The sequence below is a fragment of the Macrosteles quadrilineatus genome, unplaced genomic scaffold (assembly GCF_028750875.1).
Source record: "Macrosteles quadrilineatus isolate MER2022 unplaced genomic scaffold, UCM_ALF_1.0 Scaffold_3__2_contigs__length_128488019, whole genome shotgun sequence".
Classification (NCBI taxonomy): domain Eukaryota; kingdom Metazoa; phylum Arthropoda; class Insecta; order Hemiptera; family Cicadellidae; genus Macrosteles; species Macrosteles quadrilineatus.
The window spans coordinates 10659375-10677033 of NW_026542596.1; the positions used below are offsets into that span (position 1 = coordinate 10659375).

The window sequence follows — 17659 nt, forward strand, 5'->3', positions numbered from 1 at the left end:
TTTTTAGGAATCTTATGTTCTCAGTTTCTTCCTTTTCAAGGCCGTCTTGAAATGTAGATGTGCGATGATCCAAATACAAATTATGTCCCCCAACTATATCTATAATTTTGAATCTCAGACAAAGAAAATTTTAGTTCACTTTTATATTGCCAAACGAAAAAATTGGTTTAAAATTGTTTTGGTGTCATTCATTTACTAATTGTATGCTTTAGAACTTGTTGTTAATACAAAGTTACTGTCATAATTGAGAACCGATACAATTCACCTCTGCATAACAAACTGTCAAAAATAGGCGGGAAGTAAGTCTATGTCGCTGCTGGGTGCTGGACGTCTGCTGCGGGATACAGTGCCAAACCCGGCAGCTTGGAAAATCCTGCACCTGATCCCTGTGTGTTGAGTTGGTAATGAAAAAAGCAGGCGTATTTGGCAACCAAATTTGGCAGCTAGGAAACTGGCCTAAACCAATAAAAATATTGTCTTAATTTTGACAGTAAAATTTTAGACAACCTGTAAGTATTGTTTAGAAATAGTTCACTGATAGAACGGTTGATGTTGCAGGGTCAGGAAAGTCATTCACCATGATGGGCAGTCAAGAGCAGAAGGGTATCATCCCCAGGTTGTGTGATTCCTTGTTTGACATCATTGCCAGACAGCAGAGTCAAGAACTCACATATAAAGTGGAGGTCAGCTACATGGAAATATACAACGAAAAGGTAGGTGAAAATTACATTTTATTTTCACATTCCTCTAACAGTCTTAAGATGAAAAGTATCATTCACAACTTGTTTCCTGGCTTTTTCTCCAATTATTCCTGTCCTCTCTTTGCATCATTCGTGAAAATCAATCTCACATGCTTGACTTCATCTCAAATTTGAAATTATTTAAACAGATAAAATTTTTTAAGGCAATTAAACTCAAAGCATGTGATGGAACAACATTTATTGACAAATTTTGCAATATTTATATATTCAGTTACATTTTATAAAATTCTTCTTGTGAAGGGTAACTGTTTATTTATTCACCAACAATTTCAAGAGAGTGTAATTATTTCAAGAGTTAACTGTTTTGAAGACAGCTCTTGGTTTAGGCGTTGACCCAGTTCTTTTCAGCTGTAGGAAAGCTTTGACAGCTGACTCAGAAACAAGAGGGGCTCCACTGTTTTAAACCACTTTTTAAGACGTCAGCTCTTACAGAAAAAAACATTTTAATCTATTTAATAACATGACAATTCAAACTTGGAATTGGTCAGTAATAATTAACTTTAAGACGATTAATCAGTTACAAATTATATTCTGTCGTATCAAATATGAATTTAATAAGTTATTTTATGAATTAAATTATGAAATGAATAGTTTTTTACATCCTGTCATTTTAAATTAAAAACTATATTTTTGTTTCTTTTTAATTCTTTATCACTTGATTCATCGTGTAGAATTGGCCCAATAAAATAATGTATACTTTGTTTATATTTTATGTATTTGGTGATATGGGTAAAAAAAACTTTTGTTTGTTAAAGGAAGTTTACTGAAGCACCTCGTACTTCTTGTTGCCTTCTTTTTGTACAGTTGAAACTATTAACAATTTATGTTATGTATATATATCGACTATGTATATTTGTTAAAAAAACACTTGAGACCTCATTCTCATCAAAAATCATCAACATCCATATAACACGCGACATAGAAACACTCTTCAGTTCCCTATCCATAGAACTGTTATTTACAAGAAAGCTCCTTTGTATATGGGTAGGAAACTATTCAACCACCTCCCTAACCAAATTAAATCGACAGACAAGATGGATATTTAAAAAATACTACTTAAGGAATATTTGGAACTTCTTTGTCCTTATTCAGTTAAAGAATTTTTTTGGTAACTTAACGTTATATTTGTCATCTGCTAGCGCTGTATTACAGTGTATGGGGAGAATTTTGGTGCGTCTGTATTAGTTTATCGTATATGCCGTTTTCAAAAATTGAGCAGGAGTTTTGGAGTTTCGTCACCATATTTGTAGATTAGTTAGCTCCTGTCTCAGGTGTGCTGAGTCTCTTACATCTTCACATCTCCAAATAAAGTTGCTCTTCTTCCAAAAACAGATATTTGGAAAGATGTAAAATATGTTAAGTTATAACAAATAGAAACAAAGAAATGGTGATTCTCTGTTGAACCAAGAGGAGGTTTAGATACCACTTTGGAGCATGAATTGCAAACAGTTGTTTATTTTCAGGTGCATGACTTGTTAGATCCCAACGCCAACAAGCAGAGTCTAAAAGTGAGAGAACACAAAGTGCTGGGACCTTACGTGGACGGACTCTCACAGCTGGCTGTCACCTCCTTCCAGGTATATTGTACACTCTATAAGACTTACCGTCTTGAAGCAATCCAGTTTTTGTACTCAGTGTACAGCTGTTTCGGCTTCATAAAGCCATCTTCAGCACATTCTTCTAGAGGTCAATTCATTATAAATATGCGAACATTCTGGTTCTTGTCAACTTGTTACAACACATTTTACACAACATAAAAGATGAAAACATAAACTTTGGTAGGCCTACCCTACTTGTATGTCGCGACATAACCTCACTTTTGACATGTGCTCAATTGCTAGGTCTGTCAGTTGAGCATGTCAAAAGTGAGGTTATGTCGCGACATACAAGTAGGGTAGGCCTACCAAAGTTTATGTTTTCATCTTTTATGTTGTGTAAAATGTGTTGTAACAAGTTGACAATAACCAGAATGTTCGCATATTTATAATGAATTGACCTCTAGAAGAATGTGCTAAAGATGGCTTTATGAAGCCGAAACAGCTGTACAATGAGTACAAAAACTGGATTGCTTCAAGACGGTAAGTCTTATATATTATATTATTTAAAAAGCAAATCCTGGTCAGCCAACCACAAAGTATGTTGTACACTCATTACAATATACTGTACAGCACATTGTACAGGGCAACCCTTTCAACTCCTAGGATAGTTCAGAGATTTAACCATGACTACCAAGTATTTCTTGTTAACAAATTACACCGAGAAAACTATTTTGTTGGTGAAATATTCCTAAACCGTAACATTTTTTTAAACACCAAAAAAGGTACTATGTCTCTGGAGAAACATGGTCCATAATTGCTGCTGGGTTTAGTCATTGTGATATTATCCAGTTTAGATCTTGTGATGATTTATTAAGCATTACAGTGTTTGGTGGTTGTAAATATTCATGCAGGTATCATCTCATTTATATTCAACACTGGGTTGGTCCTATACTGACATATTTTACTCATAATATTACTCTAGGGTGCACTTCGACCATTGTGATGGTAATAGTAATTTTATTTTATTTTCTTTCTATTGTTTTGATTCCTACTTCATTGGATACTGTAATGGTTTCGCAATCAGTCCATTTAAAAGTTTAAAGTTAAAAGGTTTTTTTACCATCTAGACTTTTTTATTAGATATCTCTTGATTTGAACATCAGTATGTAGTGTTAGCTTTGTAACATACATTTTGTTTAATATAATAACTTTTATTAAATTCATCTTAAAATTAAGAATCAGTTAGGGTATTTTTAGAAACTAATCTGAAAATTAAAGGGCTCAATCCTGAAAAATAAACTGTACAAAAATTTATCTATATTGAATTAAACAGAACTTTGTAACAAGTCTAAGATAGACAGAAACAAGGAAAAGGTTTGGACTTGTCGTTAAACATACATAAGTAAATATGTCATTATTATACTACTGTTAAGTTGTGTCAAAATTTATAACATCCAAAGTGTTTACTGTTTCTGACAAAATCCAACAAATTATTAATGCTATGTAACCGTCTCAAATGGGGAGAGAATGATTGTGATAGAGATGAATTGAGAGGAGATCTCTTAGCTTATAGGTTTAACAAGGTGGCCAGAGACCAGAAATTCCGGGATATTTTGAAATAAAACGTGAATGTGTTGTAAATTTTAAAAAATGGGTACCATGCAAGAGTTTCAAAAACCTGATTTTAGTCCGCGGTCGCAGAAAAATCGCATACATCTTACCCTGTCACAGAAAACCAATAACATTGTCCCTGGTCACGGTTAAATTATGAACATCTTTCAAGGTCACAGCAACTCTTAACACTTTTCATCCATCCCGAGGCCGCAATACCAACATATTTAAATTTCCTCTCTAGTTTCAAGTAGAACTAATCATGCAGACAGATTGCATGACCAACTCTAATCGCCTTTTGAGAATATTGATTATGTTTCTTAATGACAAACCCCACTAACACAATGTGGTGTCCAGGACATAGACAATTTGATGACTGAAGGCAACAAGTCACGGACGGTGGCTGCCACCAACATGAACAGTGAGTCATCGCGGTCACACGCTGTGTTCAGCGTGGTGTTGACCCAGACACTGCTGGACCCAGCCAGTGGGGTGGAGGGGGAGAAGGTCAGCCGCATCTCACTGGTGGACCTGGCTGGGAGTGAGAGAGCAGTGAAGACAGGGGCGATCGGTGACCGACTCAAAGAGGGCTCCAACATCAACAAGTAAGTGGTCAAACATTTTCTTGATTAGACTATGTTGAACTAGGTTTAAATGTTTGAGTACAGCAAATCAAAAAAGCTAATCAAAAAAGTTGTCATTTTTATTATTACTTGGAATAAAATCAGTGATCAGACATTTCCTAGATTCTTTATCAGCCAGAGGAGTTTTGCTTAACATAAAACCTTTTGTTAACCTTAGCAACCCCTGTTTTGTATAGGCCTAATATGTAAAATACATAAATTGGTTTGTTTGTAAGGAGAACTATTACACTGTTTAAGTAATCACTATTAATCACCATAAAACTTACTTACATTAACTTACTTACTTTACTTTGCTTTACTTTGTCTAATCATAAACCTAAAAGTTGAATATGGATATAAATATTTAAATCAAAATCTTAAATGATGTCTTTGAGAAAAAGGTTGTTTGTTGTTGCAATGTTGGATATCAAATTAAACTTTGTTTTTCCCATTTTCTAGATCACTGACTACACTGGGACTTGTAATATCTAAGCTGGCAGACCAAAGCACCACTACAAACAAGAACAGAGACAAGTTTGTTCCTTACAGGGATTCTGTTCTCACATGGCTGTTAAAAGTGAGTTTTGTTTATTATATGGTTAGTGTTGTAACAGCTTATAGTCTATTGCTATTTGATGACTTTGCATAAGAGATTTTAGCGAGTTGTAATTTTAATCTGCAATCAAAACCAGAAAAAAGTTGTGTAGCCTTTAGGACTAAAGCTCCTTTCACACTTGCGGTTTACCCCATCCATTGAAATAAGTACGAAAACAGTGTTTAATTGAGAGGTCATATTGTAAAGGATAAACATTGTAACAGCTTTTCTATTTGCACTGGCTAGTGGGCTCCCGCTTGATTATAAACCGTGCAGTGTGAAAGCCTGCGCATAACTACATCCGCCACTGGTGGCGTGCCAACCATCCGGTTCAGTGGCAGTGGACGGCTGCAAGACAGTTTTTTGCTGTCACCGTAAATACTGTGAGAGTGAAAGCTCTCATGCTCTTCTTTACGCTACTAACAAAATTTGCCCGTACGGTTATTAGTTGTATGGAAAAAACCGTATGGTGTGAAAGGAGCATTAATACTTGTTTTTAACATTTAACTTTGAATAGTCTTTCCAATTTAAAGGTTAAGTTTTTGTTATGTTACCTTACTTATGCCTCCACTTCACTTAGGTTGTTGACCTCGCCAACATCTATCCAAAATCTCGGTTTTGCATCCCCTTTATCTTTATTAAAAAGTTTTGATATCTTTTAACACTGTTCACTCTACCCTTTTATCCAACGATTTTGATGGTTAAATAAAATATTGTTAACCGAATAATCCAAATTAAACTACTCTGAGTTAATGTTAATTTCTTCAATGTTTATTTGAAAACAGTACACCTATGGATTATTGGTATGCTGTGTAGTGCATGTATTGCTGTGATAACAGTGTTGTGTTGTAGGACAACTTGGGAGGCAATAGCAAGACTGTAATGGTGGCAACATTGTCTCCAGCAGCAGACAACTACGAGGAGACATTGTCTACTTTGAGGTATTGAATTCTTTTTTTTGCTGTGAATTTTCAGTGAGTTTGAAGTACAAAGTAATAGATGAAATACATACTCGTACAGCACACTGCTGTAGTATAGCACTCAACTGTGAAACCCTTAACATTCCGAATGGGCCATGACTTTAATGTCAACTGTAACAAACTTGAATAGAGTCCTAAATTTCTAGGTTAAACCTTAAAATAAAGCACTTGAATACTAATTATGTTACAACAAAAGCCACATTTGTGGCACTAGATTATAGTTTATTGAAGTAAGATTTCATCTTGCAGACTTCATTTATCAATGTTACCTCAAATGTATTAAGCAGAGGTTAAAATATCCAATATTTTCAATGTTGCAACTCAAGAAATAAGATACCCTTCTATGTTGACTCATATCAACATCACATAAAAGTATGCAAAGATCAATATGATTATGAACAATTCTAAAGTGCATTCTGAAGTTTGAGTGAAGACTCTGAACAGTTAATTACAATAATATCTTTTTTGTTGGGTAATTCTCAACACTTTCCATACTGCTCAAACTGGCGCTCTTGCACTTAATTCAAATAAGCCTGACTGATACAGCACTCTGATTATGTCTCAATTTCAAAACAGTTTTGCTTTATTTTAGATTATTAAGATTATTGAACTTTCCTTATAGCTGATTTCTCTGGAAACCTCCAGTCTTTTTTTTAGTTACTTTTTACTAAGTGTCCTCCACATTCTTTGCCACAGGTATGCAGATAGAGCAAAGCGAATAGTGAACCACGCAGTAGTCAACGAGGACCCCAATGCACGTAAGATCAGAGAACTCAAACAGGAAGTGGAAGCACTCAAGGAGATGTTGAAAATGGCCACTGGTGGAGCAACACCTGTGAGTATAGCTTATAGATTGGTTGAAAAAAACTCTCTTTTGTATCAATGTGATTTATTCTATTTGTTTTAATATTTTATTTTTAAATCTTACAAGTCATACAGTAGAACCTTTTTCTATACAAATGTGAAAAAAAACAAAAAAAACTATACTCTGTATTATGGACCCTGTCTCCTTTCATCTACCGGGGAACTGGCCAGTGTTTTAAGGTCCAGAAACATTTTTTTTTTTAACGGTTGTAGATAAAATCTGTTTATAAGTGTAAACATAATAATAACACAATAATTTTAGTATTAAAATTCAAGAATGGTTTAAACAGGGCAATTTAAAACCCACTGTAGTGCATAAATAGTAGTCACATATTAGAACATAGTAGTCACATATTAGAAGTTTGGTTAATATTTTTTTATACCAAGGAAATCACAATAGTGTAGAGAACAACTTTAGTGTTTTTATTTTGTCACTTAGTGTTAGTATCATTCAATATTGATTTTGATTTAACGTTCATATAGCTCCATCACGATATCCCCTTTTCCTTTTAGAATTAAAATGATTGCACTAACTAAATTACTACATACTTGTGACTTACTATTACTACTATTAGCAAGTTTGATTTTCAGCTAGATTTTGTCAGAGTTCTGGAGAGGTCCTGAACAAGTACTAGCAATCTATTTAGCAAATTCAATAGTTCAGTTACAACCCAGATTATCTTAAGTATATATTGTAATTACGTAAGGCTACCTTCGTACCAATTCCAAAGTTAATAACTTTTTTCTTTTAAACGCATCTCTATTGCCAGGCATCACAACAAATCTCTGTAAGTGATAATTATCTGTTTGTGTTGTGTAAATAACTTAAAATTATTTTTGTTGATGAATATGTTGGAAACACAGTCAAACATTGATATAACAAATTACTTGATATTATCAAAAAACGTTAACAGTAGAAATTTTAGCCTTTTGGTAGGCTTAAAACCATTTCTTAATCATTAATGTTTTTCCATCATGGCAAAGTAATTGATATGTTGAGTGCTAAGTTCTCAAATTTAAAACACCTTTTCTGGTTCCTTGACCATCTCATTTGATAAATTCATTTCCAAGTTTGTGTTTTTAATGTATTTTTTTTCTTTTATAAAGTTTTCTCCCCATTTTTAGTTATTTTTTTAGTGATGGTTGTCAGTGATTAGAGGTTAGTAGATAATAAATGCAAGGATCTTACTGTAACTTCGATGATATAATATTTTCTGTTATCGGGCTATCCAGAAAGTAAATTACGTTTTGGTCTGTATCCGCTAGGAGCGGGGCTAGCACAACCATCTTGGTGTTAGTTTGTTATGGAGCTCAGTCGCCATCTAGCCGTGCTAGTAAGAGGTTTCTGCTGTACTCCGTTGAGTTACTGTGACAGTTCAAATGTCTGTGTTAATTGAAAATGCTGCAAACTGTGAAGTGCATGCAAAAAAAAAAAAAATGATTGGACTCTTTGGTTACAGTTTGGTAACCAAGCTTTTCGGTTATGATCTCGTGCATCAAACTTCGTGAAATTTGTGGAAAACCCAGAGAGAGTTCTGTTATTGTGAACTTTCGAGTTTTACGGTCATCGGCATAGACTTTTTCAACAAGTTCGGCAGTCACAATGCTGGGTCTTCCACTTCGCCCTTCGTCGTGAACGTTAGTTCGGTCATATTTTGCAATTTTATGACCCACTGACAAACTCCACCTTCAGTAAATAATAATGGTTTCCACTTAAACTTCACAAAGTTGCCGATAGATTTCTATCGGTTTACAGTTTTTTGCAGTCAAAAACCTTATAAATGCACTCACTTCACAGTTTGAGGCATTTTCAATTAACACGTAGACATTTTAAACTGTCACAGTAATTCAACGGAGTACAGCAGAAACCTCTAACTAGCACGGCTAGATGCCGACTGAGCTGCATAACGAACTAACTCCAAGATGGTCGCGCTAGGCCCGCCCCTAGCGGATACAGACAAAAATGTAATCTATTTTCTGGATAGCCCTCATACATGTTTTGAGCTGGTATAAATTTAGATTTTCATATGTGTTTTGTTAAAGCTCTCCCTGTAGTTTGTAGTAGTCGGTCCCCTCAGATTTGTTGTATCAAGGTTTGACTGTGATATATCTGTATTAAAATGTAGACTTCATGAGAAATTAAGTTTTCTTAATCCATAAATTCAAATATAACTTTCCCCTTTGTTATAAGATTATAGCACTCTTGCTGTTTAGAGGCTTTTTATGCTTGCATGTTTGATGTTACATTAACTGTTATTAATTATATCTAGCTATTTGTAAAATATTAGTGATTATAGGGTAGAGTAACCTGGGACTATTTAACACAGTGCCAACTTTTTAAAGTTTTACAACAGAAGTCTGCCTTTTACACAACTACTTGTTACAGTACGAGTAGATACTTACCACTAACTTTGTCTAATATAGTTTTGTGGTAGGCTTGCTCGACATGCTAGTAGGTAATGCTTTTGTTTTTAGCTCACCCGGTAAATATGAGACCTCTAAAAATAAAAGTTTGGCTTTCAGGCGCTGTGGCACTAGGGCTAAGTGTTTTTTTTTTTTTTTGAAGATGTGACCAACTTTCTTAATTAGAAACTAACTAATATCCAGCTGTATTTTACAGTTCTTTACGGATCTTCGAGAAAAATTATCTGAAAGTGAAAAGCTAGTAAAAGAAATGTCAACAACGTGGGAAGAGAAACTAATAAAAACTGGTGAGTTAAGAAATATGTCAGTTACATTTAATCTGCAATGAATGTTGTAAGGTTAACTTTGTAGAGAAATGTTCCTTTGCAACAAAAAAGATACAAGATTTCTTGGTTGAGACGTATTTTATGTTCACCTAAGTGTATGCTAGCCTACAAAGTATTGAATAGGCATTTATTGTTTTTCAACGGATAAAAACATTGACTGTTATTATTAACATTAAAATTGCAATAATTTATCAATAGGTCTCTGGATCAGGTAGTAGATTAGACTAATAGTAGACCATCTGTAAAATGAAAGTCAAACAAAGTATGGAATCAGACTTTGAAAACAATATTAATTTCAATACATTAGTATTGAGTGATTTTATTGGTATTTTTAATCAGTGAAAGGAATAAGTGATCCTCAAAAAATCCAAAAAGTTCTACAACTATCTATGCAAGAATAACTCAACAAACCCAGTTTTTACCTTATACTGTAATAATAATGATCAATTATCATAATCATGTTTATTGGCACATAACGTACAGAGTTTACAGGTAAATGTACAGGTGCTTTGTCATCTTCTTATAACATTTAAAATAGTCCTTTCTTAAAACTAAACAACAGTCTTAAACATATTTAGTAATAATAATCAAAACATTTGGTAACATCTAAGAAACATATTGCATAGCCTAACTGAAAATTTATAAAGATAATGTCAAGTTTAAAACTAAATATGGCGTACCTTACACTTAATATGGGATTTTTAACCTGTTAGCCAAGTGTAAAACTACTATTCTTGTAGTTTAGGTTTACCATAATTATTAGTGTAGTTAAAAAGTGATTGAGAAATATTTTTGAATGTCTATATTACAGAGAGGCTACAACATGAAAGACAAGAAGCCCTAGAGAACATGGGCATCAGTGTGCAAGCCTCAGGGATAAAGGTAGAGAAGAACAAATACTACCTTGTCAACCTGAATGCTGACCCCTCACTAAACGAACTGCTGGTCTACTACCTGAAGGATAGGACACTAGTTGGGGCTAAGGTGAGTGTTGAACTTGTGTTGACATTTTGGACTTCTAGTTCACTAACTTACAGCTTCCACTATCAGGTTATTATCCTGAGAATTCCATTCCAGGATAAAATTGTCAAGCATCTATCATCTCTAGCTTTATCATATAGCAACATTTTTAATTAATTCATGGATAGTAGTTGTTTAATTAAATAATATTTATGTTTAAATCATACATTTAACTTTTCTCTTCTGTAAGTAATTCAATAAACCTTCTTAATAAATCTCATGTACAAAAAAAGTATGTTTTTTTACCAGGTGTGAAAAATTGCATCTGATTGAGTTGGCTATAGTCCACTGCCTCACAGTTTAGCTTCTACACCTCACCTATGAATATTAGATTGATCCATTTGTCTCTGAGGTGTGCCACTATTCCACTTCTCCAAGTTCCCTGACTCTTAACAATGCCAAAATTATTTACAATTTACAGTGCTTTTCAGTTTTAAGTTTGAGTGGGAACCCTGTCTCAACAATTGGTACTGAAATCTCAAACAATGTTCTTTGATGTTCCAGGGGTCGTCATCTCCACTAGACATTGTTTTGAATGGTCAAGGTATTCAGCCTGAGCACTGTGTTATAAGCATTGAGGACGGTGGATTATTCTTGGAGCCGCTCAACAATGCTCGCAACTTTGTCAACGGAACACCTGTTCTGGAGAAAACACCACTGCATCACGGAGACAGAATAGTCTGGGGAAACCATCACTTCTTTAGAGTCAACTGTCCAAAGTCTTCTGGTGAGTAAGCAGATGAGGCTGGATGTACAATAGAGTCTTATTTGAACTACAAGGAGCTCTCATTAATGCAGACTGATTGAGTGTAAAGGCCAAGTTGTTCAGAGTGATGAAAGTCCGGATTACTTTGAGTTTTCTGAATGTGAAAAAGGCAGTGCTTTAGGGACTGTCATGACTGTATTTAATGATTATAAAGTGATAGGTTTTAATTGGTTTAAAGCGGACATGAATGCTTGAAATTGTAAACCATCGCAATAGAGATGTTATACGGCCCCCAACGGCTAGTTCTGTTAAAAGTAGTGCAGAAGTTATTCACCAGGCAAATGCTTATGTCCGAGAATAACAATTTTTAACCCACTGTTAATATATGACCACAGATAATTACGCCTACAGCCATAAAATGGCAATTTGATTACATTTCAATGAAGAATGGGAGAGACAGATTTAACTTTGCTCCAAGACAAAAAAAAATAAAAATTTAAAGCCTTTGCAAAGGAAACGCAACATCAACACGCTCATGTATTGTGGGTATTGCAAAGACTTTTTGAAGGCGTTTTTATTTTATACATCTCAAAAATTGGTAAGATCGGTTTATCTGTTTATTCGTTTAGGAATAAACCCTGGTCCTCTCTATACCGGATATAATAGGTTTTTCTGTATCTATATGATATCATTATCACTGAGATCAGAAGTAACACCTTACAGGCTACTACATTTTTCTTTTGTCTCTTATAGACTGTTTTTGTTGTGATACAGTTAGTTGTGGTGTGCATGTTACAGTTTTACATTAATGATGTCTTATTTCCTTTTAATTTTTTCTTATCGAAGATTTTCATAACTATTTAAGTTCCTTTAAGCTTTTTTTATTACTGTAAGCTTTTGTTATTTTGTACACTTTTTAACCTTATTAACCTTTTTAATAAATAATTAGTTATCGTACACTTAGGTTGTTTTAATAGTGCTTTATTGTTATTTATTAACCATTGTGAAACTGTGCAAATGAATAATTCCTGATAGTAATGAGAGCTATAATATTGTCTCCATCTTGTCTCAAATTATGATGAGAAAAAAATCTCGTCCCTAACTTAAATACCAGTCTTGGTCATCCCTACTTTGGCAAAGTCTGTATTAATGGGGTCCATCTTAACAAGGTTGTATTTATTTAAACAACCAATTCAAAGATATGTGAAAAAACATAATTAATCAGTTTTCAAGGAAAAAATCTGTGCATTTAACAAACAACTTGAAGGCAAATATAACAATTAATAGAAAAATAAATATTACAATATAATGATATAAAATTTAACAATATATCAGTGTAACAAAATAAAATATAATAAATAACACTATCATAGGTAATAAATATGACAAATATATTAGGGACCTGTTTGGATAATGTGATTTTGTTCAGACTACTTACTCACTCTTACTTTCATGAACATTTATGCCCAAGAAGGCATTTGACTAACTGTCTCTACTTCCTTCGATCTTGGGTGTTTTTTATTTTTCAGATTAGTAAAAAAATAACTGTAAAAGTGGGGTTAAAAGCTAGATGCAGATTTTTGTGCATCAACAAGCTAATACTTAAAAAATCTTATGGTTAACACCCTACTAATATTATAAATGAGAAAGTTTGGATGTATGGATGTTTATGACAAGTAAACGCGAAAAATACTGGTCGGATTGGGCTGAAATTTGGTATGATGATAGCTCACATTCCCAATTAACATATAGACGCGTTCTTACCTCAAAAGTCCTTTCGGGCTCCGCCCCAGTGGCTCTGGAGTTTCCCATGTTAACCTTATGTGTAATCATATTTAAAATGAATAAAAGAATTTTGTCAGCTGTTTCAACTACACAAGTTGGTTCTATGATATTGAATAACATTAAAAAGTTACAAGGCTTACCAACAGGGTGCAGTACTATTATTTTTTACATTTATGACAACATCTATCCTATAAAGGCCATAAAGGTTAAATTTTGTTTTTAAAAGGCTTATGTGTAACTATTTTATCAACAGATGTAAAGATTAAATTGTTTCAATTTCGTGTTCTCTTCCCATTGCAAAGCACGGGTACAACAGCTAGTCTGTAATAAAAAATAAATCTGTGATTTCAGTAACAACAGCCAGCGAACCTCAAACTCCAGCTCAGACGATAGACTACAACTTTGCCAGGGAAGAGTTGATGCTGAATGAACTCAGTAATGATCCGATACAGACAGCCATTGCCAAGCTGGAGCGACAACATGAGGAGGACAAGCAAGGTGGGTTGTTGCAGTTTACTTGCTTATGATAGTTCAATAGTCTCGATAAGTCGACTCTAACCAGCCGTACAAGATTGATAGCGTGTAAAATAATGAATAAGAAACTTTGAAGTAGAAGTTGAACAATTACATATGAGCACATCAACACAGTAACTAACTATTAGTAAGCAACTCTTGTCTATTGTTACAGTGGCCCTGGAGAAGCAGAGGCTAGAGTATGAGAGACAGTTTCAACACTTGCGTAACATACTCTCCCCCTCCACTCCCTACTCCCCCTACGTGCCCTTTGACCCGTTCCGCCTTGGGAAGATGACACCCTGCACTCCCACTACACAGATGAAGGTGGAGAAATGGGCCAGGGAAAGGTGAGATAACGTGATGCTGTAAAAGTGGTTAACTATAGTTGTACTTTGTTTAGCTACTAAATTCTTAATGAAGTAAAATAATTGAATTTTTGATGGCTCTTAACTGTGATGTAGTAAAACCCTGATAATCCTGCATCTGGTAATTGGCACATTCAATGATTTAGCATGGGTCCAACGAGATTTTATTACACTGTATATTTGTAAAGCCTTTTACGGAGTGTTCAAGCGCACTTAGTTTCAACAGAGATTTTCTTAATTGGCTTAGGACCAGTGTAGTAGGAATATTAGCCTCAAATCTAAAGTTTTTTTTTTTAATTCTCTATTTAAGCAATACTTTAGCTATTGTCACAATAGGCAGTGCTTGGTTACCTTGCCCTACTAAACCGGGAGACATGCCGGATTATCAATGTTGGGTCAATCCATATCAAGTGATCCAATGAGAGTTGCTTGACCATTTTTAATATTTTTTATTTTTTTATATATTGTTCCTTCATGTTTTGGAAGTTCAAAAATTATTTTATAAAATTTTTATCCCTTCCAATTTTTTTGTAGCGGCCATTTTTGTCTTGCAGCGCACGGTGATTTTTGAGTTTGCAGACGTTAACGCTAACGAACATATCTTTTTACCTACTTAAGTTACACAAATGCAACCAAATTCACTTTGTTCATCATATTCCCATCTTTAATTTTGGTTATGATCATAATCTGCCTAATTTGTACCCATATGGGTGAAAAAAATGTTTAAAAACAAGCAACGGAACAAAATAAATTTCACTTTTTGAAGCCTATTTTTTCCATGAAGGGTTTGTAAATTACTGATAATATTTTTTATTCAATTACATTTACTAGTGTACTCTATGTAGCTAGAGTTATAACACTGATATATGTTTCCTTTAATTTTGGCAATTTTTAAAAAATATAGATTTTTCAATTTTTGTAAAGTTTGGAGCTTAACCCTCCGAGTGTCACGCGTCATAAAAATGACGCACAACACACTTTGTGTAGGGTCACGCGTCACTTTTATGACGCACAAACATCGTTTACGGCGAAGGCTCTATGACTGACTGAATCGGATTGAACTGGATCGAGTTAGGTATCGTTCTTTCCGTAATATTCTAAGCTTTCTCCAGAGGTCTGTCTCTAAGCGCTATTCATTTTAGTAGGGGTGTGCAATGCATCGAAATTTCGATTCGATTCGATTCGATGCATTGAATCGCGATTCGATTCAGTGGTGGTCAAAAAACGATTCGATTCATGAGGGAGTCAGTATCCATATACGAAAAACGCCTGCAGAAAGCCAACGCAATACCCGCAATACAGGAGCGCGTTGCTGTTGCGTTTCCTTTACGAAGGCGTTCTTATTTAATACATTCTTTGCATTAAATATAGCTTTAATTGTTTTATATTTTTTTGTTTTGACATTGCAAATGATGAGAGGTTTTGTTTTTTGTCTTGATGTAAGCAGTGTGAAAAATATTTTACTACTGTAAACTTAGCCAAAACAAGATAGGTCACTCCAAAATCATTTTAAAAATAAGTCTGAAAAATTGTTACTTAATACTTAACTAGTAAGATTAATGTTATAGACTGATACATTTGGTATTTTTGTTAGGGGTCTGCCGGTCCCAATTTTTGTTCGGGCAAGAGAAAAAAAAGAATAATTTATTTCCAAAGAAACACTCTTATATTATTATATCTATTATTACAGAGGAATTAAAATGTTCAAATGAGAATTAAAGATTAGTAAGTTGGCTCACGACCTTTAAGAATAAAGACACAACAGAGCAATTGCCGCACTGCCACTAGCCAGAGCTAGTCTAGTCGTCTACTGACAAGATTGACAAGACAAAAGCCGTGATGCAACACTAACAGTGCAAAGAAAACAAAGTCAAAAGAATAGACTATTTATCCAGACATACTAGTTTAATCATTTATTATTTATTCCATACCTAATTTAAAATATATTTTAGTATTTTACATAATAAATTATAAACAAAATAAATATCTGATATAGTGAACAGATCTGTATCTTGGTTAGATGGGGTTAAAAAAATATATTTCTAAGATCCAATACAATATTTACTCACAAATTACAATGAATTAATTTCTTTGAAAATAATCTGTAACAGTTTTGTTTTTTAATAAAGAAATATATTTTTTTGTCTCTACTTCCTTGTTTCATCACTTGCATTTTGTCAGCAATTAATTGAAGCAACTGGGTAGCAACCGGGTGGTGTAAGAGGGGAGGGGTAGGGTCTATGACCTTGAATGCATACATCGTTGCCTGGGCCTGGCTGGGGAGAGTGATTCATTGTTTTTGTTGACATACTACTACCCTTCCTTCAGAGAAAAAGACCCTGCTGTTCCAAAAACATTGAGGGTAGTTTAAAAACATTTACCTGTGTTGCCAAGGGCATTAGAAGTTAACATTTAACTTTCTTATCTCTTGATTTAATATTATTTTAATCTACTATATATTATTTAAGAGTTACTTTTCGGGTACCTAATTAATTGTGATTTTGTTTGGCTTTATTTTATGGATTTTTAATTCTTTTCATTCATTAGCTATCAAAATCAGTTGTTTTAGGATTTTAATCTCTTGCAGTAGGTCTATATTTTTTTATTTCATTTTATTTTATTTACATGCTTCAATACAGTTTAAAGACCATTTACATTGAAGCAGTTCAAGCACTTATAATATTATTGCTTCAGTGGGTTTCTTCTTGTCTTTTCACTTCACTTTTATTTACACTTTCATGCCATGCATTTAATACTAACATAAAAACAAAATTATCAATAACTATAACAACAATGTATATATATTTAAAAAATATTAACAATTATAAATTATATAAATATATAAATACTGAGTAGAAAAATAAATAGAACAATGAAAAAATATATACATTAACATTTACTGATTGATTAATACTGTTTTTAATTTTAATTTGAAATTGTTTTAGGATTAATTAGGCCTATACTACTGTATGACATGATATGCATTTTTTAAAGTCCTTAATAATTATACCATAAACAATGTTTGTGTGTTATTTACTGTTTTTTTAGTTTTATAGTAGGGCCTAAATTAGTTTACACAATATCTTTTCTTCAATGAGTTCTCCACTTGTCATGTTGCTTAGTACACTTTTAGGACTTTTTTAGGTCCTATAAAAAATAATGCCTATGTAAAGCTGTAGGAGGCCTACTAACTGATGCCAATAATAGATAATTCTTTATTTATGATGATGTAACAAATAATGTAAGTGTGAGATTATTATACTAAGGAGGTTAGGAGGCAGGGAATGAATGATACATATTGCATGGTGGAAACATATTATTTTTATTTTCTTCTTGCTTGCAGTCCTGAAGCAGGCCCACAGGCCCTAAACTTGTGATATGTAGGCTATATTTATTTCTTAATGGTCTTTTTATATTAAGTTCCATTCAAATTTGTTGTAATTTAGCTGACGGTACCTATTTAGTTATTTAAACAGTTATTAAAATGAGAATTAATGTCTTGATAAAAAAAATATTTTCTTCTTTCTTGCAATTGAGCCAATTCC

The 17659-nt window shown here is 33.6% G+C and overlaps 1 protein-coding gene across 5 annotated transcripts in view; it reads left to right on the top strand.

Moving 5' to 3' along the window:
• Positions 1 to 17659, top strand: part of LOC128988883 (kinesin-like protein KIF13A) — a 186735-nt gene that overhangs the window by 125715 nt on the left and 43361 nt on the right. For 4 of the 5 annotated variants that reach the window (XM_054410628.1, XM_054410629.1, XM_054410632.1 and 1 more), the window contains 12 exons: positions 559 to 713; positions 2225 to 2338; positions 4268 to 4515; positions 4993 to 5110; positions 5981 to 6069; positions 6805 to 6943; positions 7743 to 7760; positions 9593 to 9683; positions 10534 to 10706; positions 11247 to 11469; positions 13585 to 13731; positions 13922 to 14096. In XM_054410628.1, coding sequence (XP_054266603.1) covers positions 559 to 713; positions 2225 to 2338; positions 4268 to 4515; positions 4993 to 5110; positions 5981 to 6069; positions 6805 to 6943; positions 7743 to 7760; positions 9593 to 9683; positions 10534 to 10706; positions 11247 to 11469; positions 13585 to 13731; positions 13922 to 14096 — 1690 coding nt within the window. The remainder of the gene's footprint in view (positions 1 to 558; positions 714 to 2224; positions 2339 to 4267; positions 4516 to 4992; positions 5111 to 5980; positions 6070 to 6804; positions 6944 to 7742; positions 7761 to 9592; positions 9684 to 10533; positions 10707 to 11246; positions 11470 to 13584; positions 13732 to 13921; positions 14097 to 17659) is intronic. The other variant, XM_054410630.1, reaches the window with a different exon arrangement.